Source organism: Melospiza georgiana, chromosome 1 (genome assembly GCF_028018845.1).
Source record: "Melospiza georgiana isolate bMelGeo1 chromosome 1, bMelGeo1.pri, whole genome shotgun sequence".
NCBI classification, from domain to species: Eukaryota; Metazoa; Chordata; class Aves; order Passeriformes; family Passerellidae; genus Melospiza; species Melospiza georgiana.
In genome coordinates, this window is record NC_080430.1 from 54,402,238 (window position 1) to 54,428,157 (window position 25,920).

The 25,920-nt window shown below is 37.8% G+C and overlaps 1 protein-coding gene across 2 annotated transcripts in view; it reads right to left on the reverse strand.

Moving 5' to 3' along the window:
- Positions 1 to 24,493: 24,493 nt before the first annotated feature.
- The window catches only part of POU6F2 (POU class 6 homeobox 2), a 307,632-nt gene continuing 306,205 nt past the window's right edge, over positions 24,494 to 25,920 (reverse strand). For both annotated transcript variants that reach the window (XM_058034322.1, XM_058034331.1), the window contains exon 10: positions 24,494 to 25,203. In XM_058034322.1, coding sequence (XP_057890305.1) covers positions 24,699 to 25,203 — 505 coding nt within the window. In that variant the 3' untranslated portion in view covers positions 24,494 to 24,698. The remainder of the gene's footprint in view (positions 25,204 to 25,920) is intronic.

Genomic DNA, 25,920 nt, shown 5'->3' on the forward strand with positions numbered 1-25,920 from the left:
GCTGAAAAATCAGATTCTATTATTTCTTCAAATGAAATGTTGACTGCATTGACTTTTTGGATTAAAGCCAAGACTCTCCTTGTGTGATTGGGACACATTCTGGGGGAAACAATTGGTCTTACTCTGTAATATTAGCATAAGTCATCATTCCCTTTTGTTGTTTTGATGGTTTTAGATCTCTAGGGTTCCCACCAAACAGAAATAATAATTAATTCTGTGTAGTATGTCTGACAGGATCCTCCATGCTTGACCAGAAGGTTACAGTATTATTCTGGTGCACATTTATAATACAAAAATGAGGATCATTGTAATCTGGGGAGAGAAATGTCCTCTGCTGATTTTAGACTCAGTTTGGGAATATCTAAATGGTTTTCTTTGAAGACACTTATACTGTGAAATCATTAGAGAAATAAAGATTAGTTTGGCATTCCAGGTACCATCATCCCCAGCCACTCCTGTGGCACTATTTGGAAAGGAGTTTTTTCCCCTGTAGATATAAATGGCCATGTTGAAAATCTTAGATTTGCCTCATGTAGAAGAATTACCTACTCACTAACTCCAGGTAATCACTCATGGACCATGGATGACTTACTATTTACACAACATGTTATATTCAAGGTTTGAATGAAAGAAACACTGGAACTGAACAGAAGGATTACAGCTTTTTATAAGTTCTACCCTTATTGTTAGATTTTTATGAGAAAGTCAAAAGATACTGATTCACAATTGAATGGAATATAGTAGGTGCAGAATTTCAAGTCCAAAATTCTCAAAAATTACTTTAGAGCCGTTTTTAGTGGGAGATTACAGACAAAGAATGTTCAAATTTTAGAGAATGAGTTCTCTGGTATGTCAGCAGTAAGAAGTTTGATGGATTAGGCTGCTGATGAGTATTCAGTCAGTGATAACATATCTTTTGGTTATTTTGTTTGTTGCTTCCGTTCTTCTCAGGTGTGCATTTTCTCCTAATTAATGGTTCTCTAGATTTTCAAGCAAAACTCCAGATCACTTGAATCCTAGTATGATGTACAGCTGGTAATGTTTTTTTTGAGTGGCTACAAAAATAAAACTATGGTGGTGATTTCTTTCTAAAATGGCTGCATCTCCATGGCAATAATTTTGCAGTCATTAATATGTTTGTGAGCAACTTCTCCAATCTCAGTGCACTCCAGTCATGTCGCCAAGAGTGCGATACATGATACAGTGCCTCCCCACGCTACAAGTACAAAGTCTAACAATGCTACCCATAACTTCTCTCTCCACTGGAAAGCCCCTGCCTATCAAGAGGTTAGATTCACCTTGGCAATCCCACACAAGACAAATAAATACAATATCTCCTGTCATGACCTTTCTGTTCCTCATATTCAGCATGTTTCAACAGTATAAGCAGACACAGTTCAGGCTCAGAATGTATAAATACAAAAATTAAAATGTCCTTTTGTCCTAGATCTTGGCACCTTGTGAGACAAGGAAGCACACTGGCTGCATAGCACGAGGAAGGCAGAGCAAGGGCCTCTGCCGTGGCCCCTGGCTGAACACTGTGATTGCCACTGGGACAGTTCAAGAGCCCTGAGCACAGATCAGGTAGCTTGGCTCAAGTGCTGGGTTTGCCTTGTGAAAGTTTTTGTGGAAGAAAGTGAGTGCTAAGCAAAGGAAAAGGGGGTGGAATGTTACTTTCTATATGGCAAACAATTTACACTGTCATTAATATTGCAAGCCTTTTTTTCAGAAGAAAAAAAAAAATCCCTGCTTTATTTTAAGATTTTTAGTATGGTTTATTCTGAGATTTAGAAAACACAAGAGAGTCAGGCCTTCCAGACAAATGCACTTACCTTGACGGAATGCATTTGCAATAGCTTTACAACAATGGCCTAGAGAATACTTGCAATTCACATTGGACTATTTTTTCTCTTTTTTTTTTTTTTTAGTGCTTGAAAATGGACCTGGTTTGGGGGCCTAATTCACAGCTACCACACCTACTCTCTCTGCCCAGAGAGCGAAGAGAATGAATAGGTCAATCACCTGACATATTTCCATCCAATTTCAAGGGTAGAATGTGTTCATTTTCTGACTAATGGCATGTCATTTTGCAGAAGCCTTTGGTCGCGAATTAATCCTGGAATCAAAACAGATTTTCCGGGGAGCAATCTTCCATCAAGTATTGATTTTTTTACACTCATGGAGTCTGTACTCCCTAATTTAACCTGACAATGATTTCTGCACAATGGGCTGGGAGCACCTTGGCAACTCACAGAAGGAACTTTTAGTGTCTTTTCTTTCTGCAAAGTAGTGGAGGGTGGGGGGAGTGAGGACTGGAGGAAAGAAAAGACCCAAACAACACAGTTAGTCACTGGGGGAGTGTTTACTGTCTGATGTTTTATTTCTGATTATTTTGAATGGAGAAATAATGCTAACTTTAGAAGTAATGTGAGTGGAAATGTCTCTGAAAGACGCATGACTCTGTGAAATCCTGTTTATGGCAACAGTCCCCTGCTGCTCTTGCACCTTTTACTCACCCCCAGCACTCTTGGATGCTAATAACACAAAAACCATAATAGCATCTCTAGGTGCACCTGATGCTCTTATGAGTTGACATTTTACTGTACAAAAAAACAACAACAAAAAAAGAAAAGCTTGTGCACATAGAAGCATAAAAATGCATCCTTTACCAAAAAGGTGGTTTTTTACTCTGGCCTCAAAAATCCAGCTGCCAGTGGCTAAGCTTTGCTGTTTAATTCTCCTGCAAGACAAACTTCTTTGTAACTGCTTCTCTACATGCTCTCTACTAAACCCTGTTCTAGCTGTTTGTTCTATTTATTTGACAATGTACACCAGCAAGAAAAAAAAAGAATTATTATTATGAAACAATAATATAAAAACCAGTAAAAAGTGAGAAATCATTTCGAGACAGGAGGATTCATGGGAAAAGCAGTGAAGAAGCTCTAAGATGCTAGTTTTTAACAGAAAACAAAGATGGGCCATTTTTGTTTTTGAAGATATACTGCAGAAGTGAAATAAAGCAGTGTAATCATCATTCCCAGGTTAAAACTTCTTTCTCAGAGATGAGAAGCAGTACATATATTTAAGAAATAGTGCATAAGATGCCCATCCTTTTGCCTTATTCTGAGACTGAAATGGAAGAGATTTTAAACATCTTGCACAACGATCTTTACAGAAAAATAACATCTCCGCTGATGATTTCTCCATTAGAAATGCTTCATTACTGAAAACATTGCTATATGACCTGAAAAATAATACTTTTCTTTTCTTTACCATTTCAGAGACAATCACAATTTGAGAGGTATTTTGTTGGAAATAATTTTTTCCCTCTATAAAATAACCTTTCAATTTTACTTGGAATAAAAGAAATATAAAAACCTTTCTTGGCCTAATGGGAAAATGTTTGGACAAAACTCCACTAGTTTTCCTTCACTTTGGCTATCAAAACCATAATATAATAATTGCATTTTTAGACATTTCATTCCAGATAGTAATCTGATCCAGATACGACTGTGCAAATTTCTGATTGATGGATCTCTGTCATTGTCAGTTCTAAATTCAAAAGAGAACAAAAAGTGTAGAAAATGAAAATATCTTTAGAAGAGACAGTGCTTGACTGAATCAGGACCTAAATTCCTGAAAACTGCAGTTCCAGAGGATAGTTTCCACAAACAGGAAATGTTTGTGGAAAATAAATAAACTGAGGTACACAGAAACAAGAGGTCCATATGTGATTTCAATAATGATATTAAATAATAAATCAGTAATAGTTGTTCCTGAACACTAACAATAGCATATTATTTCTCCATTGTACTATTTCAGGAATACCTTGGAAACCACAAGATGAGTGTTTTCTGGCCTCATCAAAAAGGTTAGGGTGAAGAACCCTTGTGTGAAAAGTTTTGAGTGATAGAATATGTTTAAATTGTTACAAATGTTTATAAAAGTGCTTCTAGGCATAAAGATGATGACTGAAATCATACAGAGGAACAGTTGAAGATAGCTCTCTTATTGTTAAAGAACTCTCTTCTTGCAAGTTTTTTTTCTACTTTCATCTCATTTTCCAGAGATATTTTGAAAGAGGATTGCTTCTTTTCTTCCTTGTTTTATGAAAGTGCCTTTGTACATTAGCGAAGTGCTTTAATAACATGCACTTTGTAAAAGTCAAAAGTGCTCTATTATCCATAAGTATAGAAGTAAATAGCACTTGTTTTAATTGAAAATATCAAACTTTTGTAGCTCTAAACACATCAAAGGCATATCCATTTGTACATCTCTTCCAAAGGGTGAATTCTAGTGCTTTTAGACAGACTGAAAAAGAATCAAGCTTATTAGAACCATGAGAAGTTTTCAAATTGAAATGCCTTTCAACCTTCAAGTGGTTAAAATATGGAAATGGTTAATGCACTTAGCATGTGAAGCCCCTTTGAAAGACTGAGGGGTTTAACCAATTATCCCTATCAGCTGAGAAGTGCCAACTGACCACAAACAGTTTTAGGTCAATCTGACTTCAAGGTAACACATAGTGGTTTACATTTTTATGAAACAGTTTAATCTGTAGGTTAATTAGCAAAGGGAGATTTAAACTGTTGTATTTTACTTTACAGGAGCATGCACTCAGCCGGTTGCTGTGGCTTGATTGAAGGACAACACAATTTTGAACCACTATATCTTGACAGTTCTTCAAGTGTACTTAAACTTTATATACACAGAAAAGTGTAGTGATTTGCTTAGTGTCAGTGTAACAAAACTAGTTCTAAACCAATTTATCTTTCATCCTTCAAGACAAAACTTAAATGGCTTAAGGAGTGCTATTTAGTTGGTCAGTTATTAACTTAACCTGAAAGAAGATGATGTCTCACCGTGGAGGTAAAGAAGTGTCCAAAGTGATTTCTGAGACAAATTGAGTTACATTAATAAAGCTTTTGAGACCAGATGAGGGCTACTGGCTCTGGTACAGACTGGGGCAAATGATGAACACAATCACATAACCATGCCTTAACAAGTTACCATCTGTCAGCCGAGCTCTGGTAACTGACTGTGATTAGATTTCATTTTGATAAAAAGCCAATGGAAAGAGGACAAATAAAATAAAAAATCATATCCCCAACCATAAAAATACTAATAAAATTTTAAATACCTGTCCAGGACTTGACTTCCCGTTTTCTTTGGGTTTCTTGTCCCTTAAAGGGTCAGTCTTCTTTTTCAGAAGCCTCCTGTCCACTATTATTTATTTGTAATATCATTTGCTTAGAGACCTGTGTCAGGACTCTAGCCATGTAGTACAAACATATTCTAGTTATTGTCTCACTTTGATTGACCAGGGCAGCAATAATGCTTGAAGCCTTCACAGAGCACCATGTTATACATGAGCCTCTGATGCAATTTCCACAGTAGGCCTGTACTATGGCCTTAATGGTGTATGGATGCTTCCATGTGGACAAAATCTCCACATAAACTTGGAAGCAACAGTATGAGGGTCTATGTCACTGACAGAGAAGGGATGTTGCAGGTACAGGCAGAGATAAACTGAGGTCTCCCACTTCTCAAAATATGACTACTGATAATAATTCCTTGACCTCTACACCATCAATAGAACACAAGATATTCTCTAACCCTTTAAAATTAACAGAGCTTAACAGGAGAAATAAATTTCTTGTTTATCAGAATTACTATCTCTGTAAATTTCTTAGCCTTCTGCTGCTGCACTTTGTAGTGTGGGCATGATTAGGTATTATGTGAAGAGTTCTCACTTGTTTTCAGATTTGAGTGTAGAAATGTATCTGTGAAGAGTACTGACACTTTGGAAAAAATTCAGACACCTCAGATTCAGTAGTCTAGTATTCTTTACCTCAAGCAGCCATGTGTTTATTCAGTGTATTGCACACAGCACCTGGAACATTCAACTAACACCAATCTTCATGATAAAGGGGAGCAAGGTGTTGGTAAAAAATTATACCACATTTAGGACCCTTACTTTGATTTACAATCAGGTTGAGTCCCCAACAACTCCTTTTGACATGAGTAGTGAAGGACCAACTCTTTTCCACTTTCACATAGAAGCCACAGTAAGACACCTACTTTTGGACTTCAGAGCTTAATTTAAGGGGCTCTACTTGAAGAACTATTATTAGTTTATTATCAATCACCCCTAGATAGGGATACAAAGAGCATTAGATATATCATGTGGCATATTCCATACAGTAGGCAGGTTAGGGAAAAGAAGAGATCAGAAAAATAGAGTACACTATCTTATATGCATATTTTCAATTTTTTTTCTTACTTTGTGTCACACACTCGAAAATGAGTAATTTATTTACAATAATATCTATTTAATGAGTTTAGGTCACCTTGCAGCTGAAAGGCAGTCTTAATTGCACTGTGGTGTTCCATTATTGCTGAAGAATTGTGGCATGATATCATATCTGAAAGAAATAGTTGCAATGGAATAATTAATGACATGATACATGTAAAGTATTGAAAATATTGTGGAAAGACAAAGTGGTCATGACCAGTTTAGTAAAGGCGTGGTGTGGCCTAAATCTACAATAACCTTACAATTTATCCTATTCCCTATCTATAGGATTACTCTATCTATAGGATTATATCCTATAGTCTATCCTATACTCTAGCAATACTAACTTATTAGTAATTCTGATTGCTAATTAATGTTACTAACCTGTAACTTAAGTCTTCACAGTGTAGGCAAAAGAAAGAATTTTAAAAAAGGCTGCTAAGTAGCTCCAAATGTTTACTCTCTCTTTTGACTTCTCCTGCTATTCTCTTTCTACCTCACATTTCATTCTTTTATTTACCCCGTTCATTGTCATTCCCTTGTCTTGAGAACTCCTTTCTGCAGAGTAAGAACTGTTGTTTCTCATGACTTATATGCCACAGCTGTGGGCTCAGGAGTGCAGATACAAATCCTTGTATGTCATCAGCACTGCTGACTTGGGACTGGCATTGAGTTTGTAGCAAAGGCGGTATAAAACATACTAGCTTCATCCTAGCAGGATTGAAAGGTCAGAGTACACTAAAATCTCATGAAGTTAGTTGGGATATTTTAATAGTTAATTGCACCAAGCTGCCTATTTTCCATCTCCTACATTAGAGGCCCTTAGAACTAAGTTGATAATATGAACTTACACCTAAGTCATATCAGTGATAGGTCTGGCACCTTAATTAGACAGCTTATATATAGCTTATCCAGAAGTTTGTAGCTAAAAAGAAAGAGAAGTCCCATTTCCCTGTGCTTTGTTTTGGCTGTGATACTTCCCTGGTAAGCCAAATCCAATTTACTAATTCAGTGGACAACTGACTGAGGTACCCTCGATCCATTCTATTTTCTCCTGGATCAATGAGCTGTGTGAGTTGGGAGTGCAGTTAGATCAGAGCTGGTAACAGAGTGAAGGACTGAACAGCTAGGGAAAGGCACTGGAGGCAGCATAGGTGGGAGCAGAAGTGAGGCCTTTTTAGAAGCTGTAAGCTCTCAGAGGTGCTCTGCTTGTATTGCCTTACCATCCACTTTAACCAAGAGTCATGGACTATGTGGCTGCTGAAAGATGTTTTTCTTTCCTTTGGTGATGGTGCAACACAAAAGAGAAAGCAAGCAATAAGGTGGTGTGAATCAGCTCTTGGGCAATCAAGATCTTAAGCTGCTGCAATTCTTTCTGCTGAGGGTCTGCCCATGAGCTCCACAACAGAGGGTGTGCTAATGATCTTGATTTCATATTTGCAGTAGACGGGGAATATGTACTCCAAAGTTACCCTTATGTCAGCGTGTGGTGAGTTATTAAGGCCTTCTTGCTCAGTCCTGATCCTGGGTATAACAATACAGGTGTACTGAAGTATACAGACATGACAAGCCTGTGAAAGCAAAGGTTTCTTGCTCTGACTTTAAAATGAGCACCTCAGAGCATTCAGGTGGTTTCAGTCTACAAGATCCAGGTGAAACATTAGCAGACTGCTTCTCTCCAAGGGAGAGAAATAAACCAAAGCTCCCAAAGCAAAGCTAACATTAGAGAGCACCTGTCAGGGGGCAGCTGTAGCAGGTCCTTAAGAGACTGGAAGGGGAATTTGCTGTCCAGGAGCTGGTGCCATCATCCCTGGGAGGTGTGAGCAGGGCAGGCTTAGGGAGGCTGGGAAGCTGTGTTCATACCAGGTTGTCTGGCAGATTCATAATGATAAGAGATATGAGGCCATGCCAGGACATTGGGTAGCTCAGTGCCAGGCAGGACTGTGGGGAGCTGGATGTCAGGTGAGACAGGGACTGATGGCCCTGGCTGGGCTGAAATGGGCTTGTAGGGTCTGTTGGTGCCTTTGGGGCATTAACTATACTGGTCTGCACAAGTCCACATCCTTGAGAAAATAACCCCCAAATCAAACGATAAACCCTGAAAACATTGTCAGAATTTTTTCCCCCTTGAAGGAAGAAAGTCCAGTGATGCCTGAACCCCATCTGTCATCTTGTCAACCCTATAGATTTTCTCCAGGATTGTCCATCCTTGCTCCACCTGCACCTTCTGAGACAGCTACTAGTTTTCAAAACTCTTTGTTGCTCAGAAATTGCAGGAAAGTGGCTTTAAAACTGGTTCTTCAGTTTTCTGTGTGGGCACAGATACATGTCACTTACCAAGGCAAATGCTAATTGCAACATATCAGAGTAATTGTCAGCAGTGTGGAACCTAATTTTCTACTATGTAGACATCTATGTTGGTTGCATGTATTAGAGTTGTCATGCTTTAAATGTCAGCACCATTTTAACATCTATAGAAGTCTGGAGAATTAATGATGAGAGAGATTCTTACTGTAAATATATTGGAAATGGCAGCGTTCAGTTACCTGTAAATGTTAAAACATTGTCTACTGAGAGCTGACAAAGACAATCAGTAGATGCATGCTTTGGTTTGTCAGACGTTCAGCCCCTGAAGACCTGTTTCAGCTCACTTTGTGCTCATCTGAATGTTGTTCATGGTGCCAAGAGGAACCACCTGGCCCAAGATTATAGTGACTTCTTGTCCTGGTTTAGGACAAATTTGGGAAAAAACCTCTAAAGTGATCCCTCCCCTAGCTGGTTCAGGAAAATATTTCCTTGGAGAAAAGTGGAAAAAACCTGTTTATTTACCAGGCAAAGCATTCACCAGTGCAAAAAATGAACAATATTAAACAATAAAACATCTTGCTGCTCCAGAGGAGATGGCAAACTCAGAAAGTCCCCTTGGTGGGCTGTAGCTTGGCTCACTCAGTCTCTGATCAGTCCCTCTGGTGCTGGAAATGCCACAGCCCAGGCCCAGCCTGGTGGGCCACAGGTGTGAGCTGCTGGTGCTCCTCTGGGTGTTCAGTCCAGAGCTGGTTTAAACAGGTCCAAGAAAAAGAAAACCCAGAGTCCAGGGATCTTCTCTGCCTCAGCTAGCTAAAACTATCTAAAAGCAGAGAAGAGCTCGGTCCCGCTGTCTGTCCATCCACAGACAACACAGTCCAGGAGAAGGAATGTGGAGGAGTGAGTGCAGTGTCTGATAACAAACTCCATGCTTCTCTCTCCCTCTTCACTCTCAGACCCAGTCTTAAATGTGCAAAACTTATTTCTGGGCTAAACAGATGGACAGGGATATGAGCATCATAAAGTCCCCTCAGGACACTTCTGCCCTTGGGAAGAGAGGAGGGAGACTGTAAATGCCTCAGGGTGATCTCAGGGGGCTGCAGTCACTGGTGCTCTGGGTGGAGATTGCTGTATGAGTGCTACAGGGGTGTGCCCCGTACTGGCCTGTTCAGACAGGTGGCAAGGAAGCTCCTGTAAAAGTTTTCGGGGAAAGATAACAGGGCAATCTGCCCTTCTGGGAAGTAAAGGCAGAGCAGGTACGTGGGCTTCCTTTTCAGGAGTGCCCTGCCAAAATGCAAACAAAAAGAGTTCTAATGCTTCTGTACAACCTTCCAAGTGGCTGTTTGGATGAAAAATGTCGATGTTCCTAGAGCTAAGTAATTTACGTACTTTCATGTAAATAGCTCTATTGTTTTACATTGTACTGGGTAGTGGAAAATAGCTGTCAGTCTGTATCATTCAGAACCAGTGCAGATTTCTTTGAGTCATTTCCAGCAATTATCCTGTCTTGACAGGATAATTTATGTCTGAATTTTACCCATTTCATATAATAATTTGCAGTTCACTACTAAACTGGACTCTTCCACTATATCTGAAAGGAACCCAGACCCCTTTTGAATTCAAAGTCTGAATATGCATCTGGCTTCTTTTATGTTCCAGAAAGATGTTTTCACTAATTATCTTATTTGTGCTTTATGTAAAATCTCTCAAAGTAACTAGTGAAGATAGTGCATCTGCCACTGAAGATTTAGTGTGAGTAATTGAGTTTTAGACTTGGACAATAAAGACAGCACTACAGCAAAAATCCCCAAATGCCTTTAGAAAGCAAACAGAGAAAGGTCACAGAACAAAATTCACTAATGAGTTCCAACACATATGCAAAGAAACATTTTTTCCTAGTTTTCATTCAAGTCCCATTAATTGTTTCTTACCATTGAAATTACTTGTAGTCTTTTTTCACAAAACACAAGAATTTTTATTAATTTAAAACCCTTCTGAATCTAGGCAGGTGTACAAATACCCTATCCCCTCTCCTCTTTCAACATTCCACATACCCCTGACAACAAATCTCTGTGATTTTTGTTCCAGGAGGATGTGTAAGAAAACACTTTGAAAAAAGTTGTTAGACACTTTTTTTATGGTTATTTTATGTGTGCATTTCACTTTGCTGCAGGCACTGGCAGAAAAAAAAAATCAATCCATATTTGTGTGGAATGAAAAGATGAAAAGGAAAAAAACCTCTTCCAAAATAATTAGCTGTGTGGTATAAGGAGTGGAATCATCAAAAATACTTGATTTTTTCTCCTGCTGCTCTTGCTACTACTGCTGCTGCTGAGCCCTGAAAATACTCAGGCGCATTAAGAAAATAGGAAAGTTTATTTTGGGGTACAGGCTGCTCTTGTTCTGGAGACAAGAAAATGCTAGCCTTTTTATGAATCCTGAAACCTCCCCAGTTCTAATTTTAGAGTGAGTGCTTTAAAATGCAACCGAAACAAAAAATAGCTTAGCAAGGCATTTCTTTAGACAAAGATTAAATGGGTCAAGCATTCATTCAGCAATGGTTTCAAATGCGTCTGCAATAGCTGCAGATGAAGTTTTATGCATCTATTTCCATATCTATGGCACATTTGTGTGTGCATATATAGTACAGAAATACATGTTTTCACATAAACATTAGCATTTGTGTGACTATGTATCCACATGAATATACGTGGTAAATGTGGTTAATCTTACATCTCTTCCAAAGGGCTCTAGGAGATGCAGAAAGGAAATATACTTGCATTTGGTTTGGTCAGAATATACTTGAAAAAATAGTTTATTAAAAATGTGAGGACTCCTGGATGACTTAAACATACAACCTTGCTATGAGAGTGCATTAACCGTGGGTAACTCCAGCAGGAAAGATTAATATTGCTTATAAAAAGCCTGGTGTAGAATGTTTGTTGTGCTGCCAGAAACACTGTATAGCAGATGATTTTTTGGTGCCTGGCAATGATTTTTGCACAACGTACTGTGTAATCATTGTCTACAATGCACTTTTTTCTACCATAAAACCTGTAGAAGGAATAATATGGCTCTCATTTTTTCTCTAGCTTCTAAGGAGAACTCTAAAATATATACCTCATGCCAGTAGTCCATAAAGTCCAGTTGTGCTAAGGCACTGTGCAATCTGAGGCTACCAAGATCAATAAAATCATTCAACCCACAAATATTTCTACAGTTATAGTTCTGTGAAATGTTAGAGAAGCATATATATCTATATGTAGGAAAAAAAGAGGCTACTGTTGGTCAGAGGAGCAAAATCTGCTGGATTTAGATTGCAAGAGAATAAACTGCAGAAATGTGATGTTCATGGTTTCATGCCAGAGCAGTAGAAATTCAAGAGATGCAATACATTCAGGAAATGGATTTAAGGGGGATGGATGACTGGCTCTGGCAATTGCTAATAAGACATAGAATGTTTCCTGCCAAGGTCACTGATTTTACTCCATTTCATTATCAATTATTAAATATCTCTTCCTCTTATTATTAGTTTACAAGTTGTTTTCACATGAGGGATGCCATTTGGTGTCCTATGTGAGGTGAATTGTTGATGATGAATCAGGCTCAAAGCAGAGTGGTATCTGTCACAGGAAAATGCTGTTACATCACTAGTAACTTGCACTCTGTCCTGACTCTGTCAGGAGCCTCAAGAGAAGTACAAGGTCTAGGTAAGGGTATAGAGCTTGATTTTTTTTTTCCTCTCTTGTTATATGTCCTATACTGCATCAATGAGAAAGAAGGGTCTAGATTTTTCCACCAGTCTGATACTTCTCATATGCAATAAACTTCCCAGCATGGGAGCAGGGAGTGTATTAGGTGGTCAGCAGTTGGCACTTTACTCAGCCAGGCTTATATCTAGGACCACCTTACCTTATGAAGTAAGAATTATTAATTTTAATTTTTCTTCTCAATCCCAATGGCAGCTTAAATTGGAATTTAAGAGATTGAGAGACAAAGAAGGGATTTGATCATATAAAAAAATGTTAAAAAATAATAAAGAGAAAGCCTAAATGATGTCAATTCTTATATGGAAAAAAAAAAAAAAAAAAGAAAAGACCATGTTTCAGTTCCTTTTTTCCTCACAGAATTCCTTATCTAAGGGAAATTCTCTGAGGTTCATTAACAAAAATACAGATATTTCCAGCAAGTCAGTCCTCAAAAAAATAATTTTCCTTCTGAACAGATACGGTATATTCTTCATGTTGCTAAAGGAAGGAAAAATATTAAATATTACTGAGATGGTGTTGGCAAGCAGAAAATTCAAAGCACAGTCATAAGGTCCCTCTCTAAAGGACCTGATGAAACTTTGAGGCAGTGAAAAGTTATTTGCTTTTTGTGGATGTGGATGGGGTGGGGGTTTGGATACACCTGTGCTCATATCTGATATTTCTGTGCTCAGCGTTTTCCTTGTTCAATTCTTCTTGCACCTTTGCTATTGGAGCAGCTTGTGTGATTGCCATTCAACTAGTTGCAGTCATAGAGAAGTGAGATGGCTTAAAAAGTTTGAAAATCATGTGTTTCTTGAGGTTGTCCCAACTAAAATGAGATAATGAATTTTAAGAAGAGATTATCTGCTGGAAGATGTGAAGAGACATTTTTCAGCCTTTGTGGGTAGGGATGAGAAGGGGGCATAGCAGACAATCTTGCTGTTTGCAGAGCACATTTGCCTATGCCAAGAGAAAATTATGCATGATCATCTTCTGAAATGTGCTGCCTAGTGGATCTGGATATGAGGATTTTGGGGAAGACTGTAAATTGCACCTGACAATTATGTTTATAGTCTTTAACTCCGTTCTGATTGTGCTTTAAACATCAGAGGTGAAGAAAAGCAATGGTTGAAACACTGGGAAGCCTCAAGGAAAGTTATTAGAACTGACCAAAGAAAGGGAAAAATAAATACATGTTGATTATCTGGACTATACTTAAAAATTGCATAAGAAAAGGTCTTCAGGATTATATTTTTGCCCAATTAGCTGTATTACTTGCTAAACTCTCTATTTCATCAGTTTTTCCATTTTGAAGACTGGTTGGTCACCTATGCTTCACTTTCCAGCTCCTCAGTGTCTGTGGCTGAGCAATGATTTTGTTCCTTATTGCTATGTCCCATGGTGGCATCCTGAAGGGTCCTGAAGGATAAGGGTGGTCAGGAAGGGTCCTCAGGCCTCAGGAGGCAGGAACCACATGCTTTAGGCATGTGCATTGCAGGGTCTACCGCATTACCCAGCCACAGGATTTATCACCAGACTGCTCCTGAAGATGCAAGCCCAGAGAAGAGAGATGCCTCTGAGCTTGGTGTGGATTAACCTTGCAGAATGTCTGGCCTGCACAGTGCTTTGTAGCAGGACATGTCTTCTTCTCCTTGGAGTGGTGCTTTCTGAGAGAAATAAGCCTCACTGCCAAACATACTAACATTCTAACAAACTTAACTGGGTGTAGACTTTTCTGGATTCCTCTAACCCATTTTATGGAACAGGTGCTGCAGTGAGCCTCAGAGCTTCTTTGAAAGCAGATGAGCATTTAGAAAAAGAGCAAAGCCTTGGAAAAAAAGTCCAAATCCTATACATTTCTGGAATCACCACTCCATCAGGGAAGCAACGAAGCTACTTAAGGTAAACCTATACTCTTGTACATTTGCACATCTCCCCCACTTTAAATACGCTGCTTGATGATAATAGCAAACACAAATAGCCTTAAACATGCTACAGGTTTTGTTAATGAGTGAAAACTTGTGTTTGTTTCTCTCCTGTGTTCAAAAGTAGTCTATTTTATCGTGTAATACCTGAACCACAAGATATAATTTCTAATACAATACTTTATATAGAGTATCTACAGGGATGCTATTTTCCTCTCCCCCTTCCTTCTAATAATCTTCCCAGTACCAGAGGAATGGAGTGCTTTTTTTGGCTAGAGATTTTCTTCATCCTAAATTATAATATCTACTATATTGGACATTGAAGTGACAGACTGCTTTCTTTTAAAGACAGTACCTCTCCACAGTAAGGAACAGTTTTACAGGAAGTCAAGGCCTATATATATGTTGTGCTGGGAAAAGCTTTGAACCCATTTATTATAATTTCAACACATCCCCGAAAAGTTAACCTCTCTGAAGAGTTTAGGAGATAGCTTTGTGAAAGGAAGGATGTGAGAACAACACTTGTCCTTTCTGGTATGCATGTTTCAAGACGTCAGCAGCTGGTCTTGTGAATCACATTAAAATTATGAAGAACTTTAAGCACCAAAAAAAAATGAAATTTGGTTTCCCATGATATGCATCTCCTGGTGGCTTGTGAGCTCAGTGATATTTCTTCCTACAGCTGGGGTTTTTAGAAGGACTATTTTTATACTTGTGCAAGTTGATTCTCTCAGGTGTTCAGTAAGGTTTACTTCCTCATGTTCATAATGTGCATAACTTTATTTGCCCAGCTAGTGTTAGTGATGCTGGGATGCTGCCTTCATAGATACATTTAGTGACATGTGTAAGTCTTCACAAGATTGGACCTACCCTCAGCATAGGTGAATCAATTCTCTTTTTATCACTTTTTCTCGGTCATTCATCAGTAAATCTTGATGTGCCCTTTATTATTTTTGAAACACAAACTCAGAAGGGAGTATGTCTCAACAGGAAAGGTATATACTGTTTTGTCTAAAATTAATATATCTATTTCTGGCTTGGCAGTTGACTGCCAAAAACACTGCTGAAGATAATCTGGAGGGAAGCTTACTTACAAGTACTTACTGCAGCCTTTTTCTCACCTGGGAGACAGAGCTACCTCTTTTTTCTCTAGGCTATTTTCATTAAACCTGTAGTTATCTATCTCCTTTATGTCAGATTTGTTTGGAACTGGCCAATCTTTTAAAGCATCGAGGTTAAAATTGTATGAAATCTGAGCAGATAAAGAAAGAAGCATGCATGAATTGTTTCTTTATAATACCAAGCTGACATGGCTGTGTAAAATGTAAAAGCATTTTAATACATCTGGCTTGCTGATACATGATTGAATTAAACAAAAGATGCTGGCTTTGCATAAAAGTACATTCATTTTTAGATATTAAATAATTATGCATTAAATTAATTAGTTGAGTAATATAATTAAAACAGGAAAAACCAAATCTACACTTAAACAATAAATAACTATGCTATGTGGTTCTTTGAAAATCGTCATTACCTCGACATTACCTTCCCTCCCTCTAAAAACTGGGAATGACTGCATATTAAAGAATATTTAAAATTAGCCTTAAGGATATTATTCCTATTACTCCAGTAAAATAATCTTAGGCTCAGTATTTATGTTCTAAAAAAATTTAACTTGTTCAGGACATACAGGTTTCCATTTTAGTGTGAAATTCAACCCATTTCCAGACATAGAAGTAATATGTCAAATTCTCATCTTCAGCTGATATCTGGGGCCACATGACTGCTTTTGATATCACACCTTTAGCCACAGCAGAGGAAAGTATGTTGTAAATAATACAGACTTCTCAGAACCTTGGTGTACAGTGAGTGTATGCTCAGCTGATACCAGGCGATTGACAGGCTTTTACTGCAGTGTATGGCTGTTCCAACACATCTTAGGAAGAGACACGGTCTGTCAGTTCTGCCTTTTTTTTTGTTATTTATTTTTTGGTTTTGTTTGTTTGTTTTAAAATGAATTAATTTAGTTTCTTTCCTTTTCAGATGTGGTTTTTATTACATATTGCCTATTGAATAATTTCTATGAATGTATCATGAACTGTAAAGTGCCCATCCCAATGCAGATTTTGGATCCCTGCTCTTTGTGTTCCTCACTCTGGATATACAGAACACCTGGTGAGTTTTGATCTCCAGATGAGCAGGTAACTCTTAGCGTCAAGTTGCTGGTGCACATGCCTAGGAATAGTTATACCACAGACACAAAATGGTGCTGCTGTAAGTTCTCATTATTAGTGGTCAGTATGAAAATTTCTTAGGGTACCTTCAGAAGGAGGGATCTTAAATTAAATGAAACAATAGAGAGTATATCAAAAATAAGTAATGGCTCATGCTCATGCATTTATTCCTCTCAATGTTCCCCTAATATTTCCCTCATGTTACTCTCCAGATTATCTGCAGCAGGGTTTTTGGCAGTCAACTGCTGAGCTAGAAAGAACTGTATTAATTTTAGAAGAGACATGCTCATACCTTTCCTGTTGAGTTACAGTCCCTTCTGAGTTGTTTGTGTTTCAAAAATAATAAAGGGCACATCAAGATTTACTGATGAATGAGCGAGAAAAAGTGATAAAAAAGAGAATTGATTCACATATGCTGAGGGTAAGTCCAATCTTGTGAAGACTTACACGTCACTAAATGTATCTATGAAGGCAGCATCCCAGCATCACTAGCACTAGCTGAGAAAATAAAGTTATACACATTATGAACTTGCAAGATCAGTCTCTTTAGATTGCACAGCTAGTAACTGAAAATAGCTGCTGCTTTTCAAAAGATAGCCACTTCTCTTCAGCTGCTTTCAACCTGAATGAATTGAAGGGTAATTTTGGAGAAAGCTTCATGCTCCTCTGTTTAAGAACATATAATTGGGCTGAAAATGTCAAAAGGACAAAGGCAAAATGGTAAAAAACATCATAGTGCCTTCTTTGCAAAAAGAAATTAAAGGATCTTCAGAATTTTGTGTTCTTTTCTTTCAGTTAATAGTTAAAAGACAAATTAATATGTTTTAGAGAAAGGTAGCAAGAGTTTACGAGGACACAAGGTGTTAAAAATTAATAGCATTACTTGGAATTGGCTGATGTAGTTCCCATGCCATTCTTCATGATATTTGAAAAGTCATGGCAGTCAGGGAAATCCCAGGTGGCTGGAAAAGGGGAAACATTTATCTTTGAAAAGGGTAGAAAGTACGACCCTGGGAATTACCAACTTGACAGCCTTACCTCTGTGCCTGGGAAGATCATGGGACAGATCTTCCTGGAAGCTGTGTTAAAGCACATGGAGGACAGGGAGGTGATTCAGGACAGCCAGCACAGCTCCCCCAAGGGCGAGTCCTGCCTGACCAACCTAGTGGCCTTCTCCAATGGGCCTTTTAGGACTGGCCCACTCATGTTGTCCTTACCACAGTTTTACCAACAAAGCCACTTTTTGCTGACCCTTGATTTGTGTGTGAGTCTCAGGCCTGACCCAAGACCCACCCACAACCCCACCCTGAGTGTCCCTGTGATCACACACACAGCTCTTGGTCTGAGAACTGTTTTGACATGAGGCCACTGATTATACAAGAAGTTCAGTGTCCAATAAAAGAAAAGAGATGTTACTACTTGAGCTGCTACATGCCCTCCCTGCAGCTGCTGTGGTAGATTATTCAAGGCTGTTTCCAGTGTTTTAGAGAAACCAGTGCTATTGGGGTCTGGACTGAACATCACAGTAATGGCTGGGGGGCTACCTGATGACTTTTCTCAGTCCTGACCACTGTTGTCTGTCCATAGGGTGGCAAAATGCAATAGTAAAGGACTGTGAGTGAGAGAAAAAACAAACATCCAGGTCTGTAGACCAGATGGAGAGAGAAGGAAAAAAAAATCTTTGAAGTCTTTAGTTCTCAAATATTTTCAAGAACTTCACTATCTTGTATGGGACTGATTAACACTGATCTGGATTCTCAGGTTAAAACACAAACTCTCTTGGAACCTTCCTTCTTGATAAGTCTGTTTTACTTCCTGAGTGCTTGTCTGATTGAAATTTAAGCCAGTAGAAGAGAATCTTTGCTTATCATAGCCCTGCTGGTACTGAAAGGTTTTTTTAACAGGTATGGATTTAGGCTGTGATCAGTGCTACAGCAGCTACATAGGGGAAGAGACTGTATATAAACATGTGTTCTGCAGCTTCTGACCTTACTGCCAGCTTACCTCCCATCACATCCGTCTTAAGGAAATACAGGACACAGACATAGCTCCTTGTTTATCAAGAGTATTGCAAATATGTTGGGGGTTTTGTGTTTTAGGGGTTTAGTTGTCTTTTTTTTTTTTTTCTGGAAGTACAAAAGAGAAGTATGGAAAGCAATGTGCTTCTAAAACTCTTTGTCCTATAAGATGCACTTAAGGAGCTCTGTCCTGACATGTTAAATTTCTAGAAATTTGATTTTTAAGCAGTCTGTAAGGAGTGTGAAGTCTTATAGTCAGTATTCAGTAGCGTTAACGTTGGATCTATTTTGAGATTTCAGTGATCAATAGGAACTTAATTGATTAAATTTGTAAAGTCACTGTTTCTTGCAACTTGATAGATCCAGATTATTTGGACTGTAGTGGCTAGGTAGGATCATGTGTCTATGAGGCAGCTGAAATACCTAGAGTATGATGAAAAGAAGTTTTGCCTTTTTAAATAGACTTGGAGGAAAAAGGCTCTCATCAATGTTTGCTTGCTGCTTTATCACAATGGAATGAAAAAAATAAGTGTTCAACTTTTAGTAGTTGATATGAAAGCACAAAGGGTCGTACTCCACACTCTTGTATTGTATAAGTAGATGAATGACACGTGCTTGAAGTGGCTGTTAGACCATGGTATGGAGACATGATGCCTAGAGGACCTGATGCAATCTTTGCCTTGTTTACGAAGCTTCTATCATTATGTCTACAAAAAAAGCTGCCTTCTTTGTTCTCTTTCTTATGTACCTCATAAAAGAGAGAAAAATTGCATGTAAAAGGGACATTCTGATTTAGAAAAAAATCACAATAAATAAATATTCCAAATGCTCTCTGTTTCTCTATGCAAATAAATACTTTATTTTAGTTTTGATGTTTAACACATGATATTGGAAAAGTAAAACAATATTAAATAAAATCAAATAAAAAAGTCTTTGCAAAAATGTTGTTCCCAAGACCCAAACATAATATTCTAAGATTGTCAGAGTTTTTATTTCAAGGCTGGTTTTTTTTCCAAAAAAAAAAATCTTTATAATACAAGTAAATAATTTCTCAAATTTGCTGATATTTGAGAATCCTGTATTTTGACAGAACTCAATGTGACTCAAGAGAAGTGGCCTGAAAACCAGGCATTTCTGTGACTTAATATAATAATTACAGAAAGAACTGAATAATGAACCCCATGGGCTCTGCAAAAATGCAAGAGAAATCATGAAAATGGCTGACCCAGCCTCTCCAACACACTCCTATCACTTACCAGGGCTTTGTTATGGGAGAGTGGATGGAAGCATGGGGGGTACACTGGCCTTCATGTCCATCTGCACTTTGCTCCCTTTGGCCTGGGGGATTACACACACTCACCTGGGGGGCTCCAGAGTACTCCTGAGGGAGAGCCTCTACTCTGCAATACCTGTAGAGAAAATAAGACATGGCCAATGCATGCACCCACTCTGGGTACAGAAACAGTGTTTAGTTTTGCAGATAAAGTTATGCTCCACAGTGCAAATGGATTTCCTCTCTTCCTTTTTTCAAACATTTAACTATTTTTGTATTGAGCTGATGTGAAATTACATGAGCTTGGATAATGTGAATAATGCATGAGATTTAAGACAAACACATGAAAGGAGCTTATTTTTCATGTCAAACAAGTCTTTATTTTTTATGGTACAAATTAAAAGTGACAGATCTGAAGCTGTTAAGAAATACACAAAGTGCAGCTTTACTGACCATACAGATATTGCTCTAGATTAAGTACAGTTTTTGTCAGTTTTTTATTTTTTATTTTTTTCATGTTAAGCAACCTGTGCAGATAAATCAGCTTTGGTTTCAAAGTCAGAGTAGTAAGGAGCTTTTAAATATCCAGTTTGTTTTCTTGGTCACAAGTCCACCATATCCACTCCTTTTTTATTTATTCATATTTTTAAACAACACAATACAGTCCATTTTGTACTGCCATCTTTCCCCCTGCATGCTCCATGCATGGAAAAACAGATCTCTTTGCAGTGCTTCATAAGTGACCCTGGTGACCATTCTGTAGATTATAGCACATAGGACAAAAATAATAATAATAGTAATAATAATAATAATTAATAATAATAATAGTAATAATATCACTTTTTAACAATAAATAAACAAATGTGCCCCACATAGTCTCAAGTTGGAAACAAGCAAACCACATGACAAAAAGCTCATTACAAAATGTCTTCCAAACAGATTTTACAGTCAAATATTGACATGGAAATCAATTTCCTCTCTTATCTTCTTATTTGAATGTTGGTCAATAACTGGGTACAAGTAGAGTGCTGAGGTAAAACACTGATGAACAGTTTTATTTTTGTATTTTTTTAAAATAGTAACAGTTTAGTATTGCGAGATTGTCAGCAACATTTAGCCATATCTATACAATGTGCATATACCTACAAACATTGAGCTTTGGTCCAGCATTGAGAAGACGAGCAAAGGCATTTTACATATTTCTTTTTGGTTATAGCTTGAGTTCTTTGATACGCCTCTACTTGTTCCTTCCTAGCTCCTTTTTGCTTCCTTGTTCTCTCTCTTTTTTCTTTTTTTTTTTTTATCTTTTTTTAAAATCTTTTTTGGCTTTTTTAAAATTTTTTTTCAGTAATAATGTAAAGAAATTGGAACCATTTGAATGCATTTGATTTCTTCAAGTGTCCAAAATAGCTTTTTAGTGAAAAACATAAAAAGACAAAATTAGAAGAGTAAGTGAACTCTTGGTTCATTATTCAAATAATATTTTATATATATATATATATATATGTATTTTAAAAAAATGAATTATCAACAAAGTGGAAAACCATTAAACCTTCACATATGACCAAAGAGACTTTTGTTTCATTTGCTGGTAGCAACCTATCTTTTAGTCACATGCAAAATTAAAAGGTATTCAAATGTTATCCATACATGAAAATTGTTTACAAATGGGAACCAGAAATGTTGCCAGTAACATAACAAAATAAAACACTTACGGCCCTCCCAAAGATGTATGACTCACATATAATTTATCTTCCTAAGAATCTGTTCAGGCACCATTTATGCCTCATAGCAAAAATTTGTGTATAAAAAAATTAATATGAGAAGCATTACAACACTTTATAAATAATTTACAAAACATAATACAAAATTAGAAAACTGTAAAAAAAATCACTGCACATGAATGATTTTAAGTCTGTGGGATGAACATTATTTTTTCTTCCATGCTGGCAATTTATATTTATTTTACATTTTCACTGTCCTAGTTATATCCTTCCGATATGTACTTTGGAACAGAAAAGAGCTTATATAACTGCTGCCAGCATATTTTTAAACATTTAGTATCTTTCATACAGTGTTTAGTTAACTTTTTTTTTCTTGGGGGATTTTTCTTCACAGAATTTAGAGCAGTCCCTGGGAGAATTGGAAATTTAGTTTTGAGGCAATGCATGGTTGATGGTTTTGTTCCCAGGCTGTTGATGGTGGGAATGGATGGGGGAGAGCATGGCCTTAAGGATGACTGAACATGTAATTGTGTATGTGGCATTAATGACTGGGCAATTAGGAGTGTTCAGGAGACATGGGTAGGATTTCAGGAGTAACTGCTTCCAAATATGATTTATTCATCCTTGCTCTCCTGTTGGCTTCTGGATGGTGCTCTGATCATTATGTAGATTGAATTGTGGTGGCAATTTCAGAGCTGTTTGGTATAGACTACATAGATATTTCTGAGAATATAGGTATCTATGGAGAGAGAGGGTATAAAGAAAACCTAGAGGGGCAGATGTTGCTGTGAGACTCTCTAATTTACATGCTGAGCTTGGACAAAGCATCTATTTTGTCCCTCTCAATTTGCCAGTGGTTACTGAGGTGTTTTTCCCCCAGCATTTATATCAACAGTTGAAAAAGAGTCCATAAAAATTGTCACTCTCCTCCTCATAAAAGCAAGACTGAAAATATCCTAAACATACCCTGCTGGAGCATGAAGTCTAAAATACATTTGCTGGACATGAGTTCATCCTGGAGTACTGGATCTTCAGTGTGCTCCAACACTGACCTCTGAGAGTGCTCACATTTAGAAGCAGCTTCTGGCCCAGATGATGGTCTCTGAAATCCTAAAGCTCCACCATCCATGCAATAAATACTCCACTTTACAAGGCAAATTCCATTATTAAAATACTGAGGGCCAGATTCAAAGCATAGTGAAATCAATGAAAGTCTATTTCTTTCACTAGATTTTGGATATAGCCTGGAGTTTTTGAAAACTCTTTAGTAAGAGAGGTGTTATTTGAAGACTCCAGCACTTCAGAAACTTCTTTCCACATCCTAGGCAGACCACCAAAAATCCAGCACAACCATTCTGAGGTCAAGGAATGCAATCAGGAGTTATACCAGCAGAATTTTACCCTCTCCGCAGTGAGATGAACCAATTATCTGATGTTATCTTTTGGGAAGACCTGATCAAGATGCAGCTTCTACCCTAATGGTAGACTGAATCCCAAAGGCTTGAGCATAACTGAGCAGAAGATGAAGATTGCAGATGACCTTCACAGGACAGACCACACCTCATCAAGAACCTGCAACCCCTTTCTCTGCCTCTGAGCCTTGGTATGCTTGTAGGTCCAATGACCACAGTATTTTAGTAGATGCTTGTCTAATCAGAAAGGAAGCCACAGAGATAAACTGTCTTTAAAGGAAAATCAGTTCACCTGAATCATACTGCAGGTGATCTACCTTATATTATCAAAAGACATTCAGTGTTTTTCTCGATGTCCCAATTGCTTAGTCTAGCCACTGGCCACAGCAAGCACCTGCAGAAACACATCCTCCTACTAAAGAAGTCAACAGGTCAAGCATCAATATGGCACTAAAAAAAGCTAGAAGGAACAGAACACTACCATCAAAATTGTCCATAATGATGTAATGATCAAAACATCCTCATCACTTCTCAGGCTGTCCATTTGTTTTCATCAGAACCTCAAGAAATTTCTTTGGCTAGCAGGCTTTGGAGAGAAATTGCTTCAAATGGAACCATAATATAGATGCAGTACTGTACCAAGTGTGCAGTTTATATTTATACTACAAAATGAGTTTTGGTAACCTCTTCAGGTTCACGGCCAAAGGACAGAGAAATCTCAAGCTACACATTCAACAAAAAGCACAATGTTCAGTGTGGGCTTGAAAGTCTGTCAGATATAATCCTAATCCTTCTTTGTCCTCATTGCATTCCAGCATATAAAAGTGTTCAGATTTCACTTTTCTTTTTAAAATTCTTCAAACAGTACTGGCTTTGGGGGGCTTGGGGAAGGGTTGGGGAACGAGCTGGAAGGGAGGAGGCAGCAAATAGAATCAGGAAAAAAACCCGAAAAATAAATGCAAACAAAGACATACACCCTTAGAAGAGAAATACCAAACCCCAAAAATTTTTGGCACCCAAACATTAGGAGATTGCAAAACTGTTGACTAAAAGAAAAGAAAGTGAGGTGACTACTACGGAATGGCTTTGTACACACCTGCAGGGGGTACAAACAAGGATGAGAGAAATTAATCCTGTATTCCTCTTTGCAAAATACAAATGTAAAAATTTGTAACACAATTTTACACTCATAAAAGTGTAGACTAACAATCTAGTTTGCAATGCCATGTTTCTGACTTTGGTTAATAGATTTCATAGTGAATTAGCACTTGATACCTGAAAGGCTACAATCACTCCTCCAGGTGGCAGGCTTGTATTCTCTTTTAAACAGATAATAGTTTTTTCTTTTTTTCTTTTTTTCTTTCTTTGTTGTTTTTTTTTTTTTTTTTTTTTTTTTTTTTTTTGTTGCTGTTTGTTTTGTTTTTCCTTAAAATGTGTTAATATTTTCATAATATACAGAAAAAATTAAGCAGTTATTTGGTTTACTTTAAGTCCATTTAAAAAAACTGGCTTTTTCAGTTTTTTGGGGAACTAATTCTACCACATACACTCTAAGTGTTGTGTATTTTTTTTTGTTTCAAGTTTTTTTTTTTTTTTAATAGGAAAACCCACGGACATTTATAAACTGTTCTGTCCTTCTTGTAGTTTTCTCAGTCTTTTACTTACAAGGGTGATGAATAGGTATTTTCACAAAGTTCAAATGGACACGTTTCAGTTGGGGTGGGGTTTTTTTTTCTGTGTGATTTGGCTTTTTTTGTTTTGCTCTTAGGAGTTTTCTTCCAGAGAGTCTGTTAAAGGCTCCATAGGAACTGCTGTTGCAGGCTCGTGTTGTTTCAAACGTTTAATTGTGTTCTTCAGTGCTTGCCTCTTATTGCAGAACCAAACTCTAACTACTTCCCGGTCATAGTTCAGTTTCTCTGCAATCTCTGTCATTTCCTGCCCAGAGGGATGCGTGTTCTTCTCAAAGTGGGCATTCAAGATTTCAAGGGCTTGTGGCGTGAATGAGGTACGCCGCTTGCGCTTTTTGGATGGTTCGCTCCCAATAAACTCGGTAAGGTTCTGCATCCCTGCTCGATGGCGGGCCTCAGCCTCAGCCATCCACCGCTCAAGCACCGGCTTTATCTTCTGGGCACTTTTAGGGGTGATGTCCAGCTTTTCAAACCTGGCAGGATACAAAAGGCCAGGGTTCAGTTTGGCTGTCAGACTGCTAGCTATAGTGTTCTCTTGGGCTTCCTGTGGTAGGAAAAAGTGGCTTCTCAGGATGGTGTGTCTGAGGGAAAATTGAGAAAGAAGAGTCTTACACTGATGCTCTGCCAGGGTGGGACTTCCTGCCTGCCTGACTAATTGACTGGCAGAGGTAATTTACAGTAGATTATGAAAACTGTCAGGTATATCTATACATAGATATAGATATATATATATATAGCTAGAGATTTAAGCTAACACAAAATGAGCACTACAACAAAATTCTAAGTACACTAAATAATACAGGTTAAGAATCACATTTTTATATTTCTGTTAATCTTCAAAACCCTTGAGACTAAGTCTAATTACAGGAAATGATATCAAAGGCATTGCTTTTATCGCCTTGTCTTTGTGCTTAATCCTTTTGTCATCTCTCCCATCCCATGTTGTCCAAACACCACAGCTTTAATAATAAAACCAATGGCAAATACTCATCTCTGAATATCAGGTTTCCTTTCCATTTTTCAGCAATTTTCACTGTTTGTAAGTTAATGCTATATCCCTTTTCTGGGTTGGAAAAAAATTCCCGTAGCCACGGTGGTGTTCAGCTGAAACAGCTGGACACTTTGCAATTATCTTGCTGTCCCCACAATGTGCAAAGACAGACTCATGTTTTCCAGATGAAACCCAGCATAGCAGTCCACTAATATGCTGTGGCACCAAGCTGAGTTTATTGTGGGATTTCTGCAAACTGTACCAGAATGATATCATTTCCTGTAAATGAGGTCTTCTATATATCATT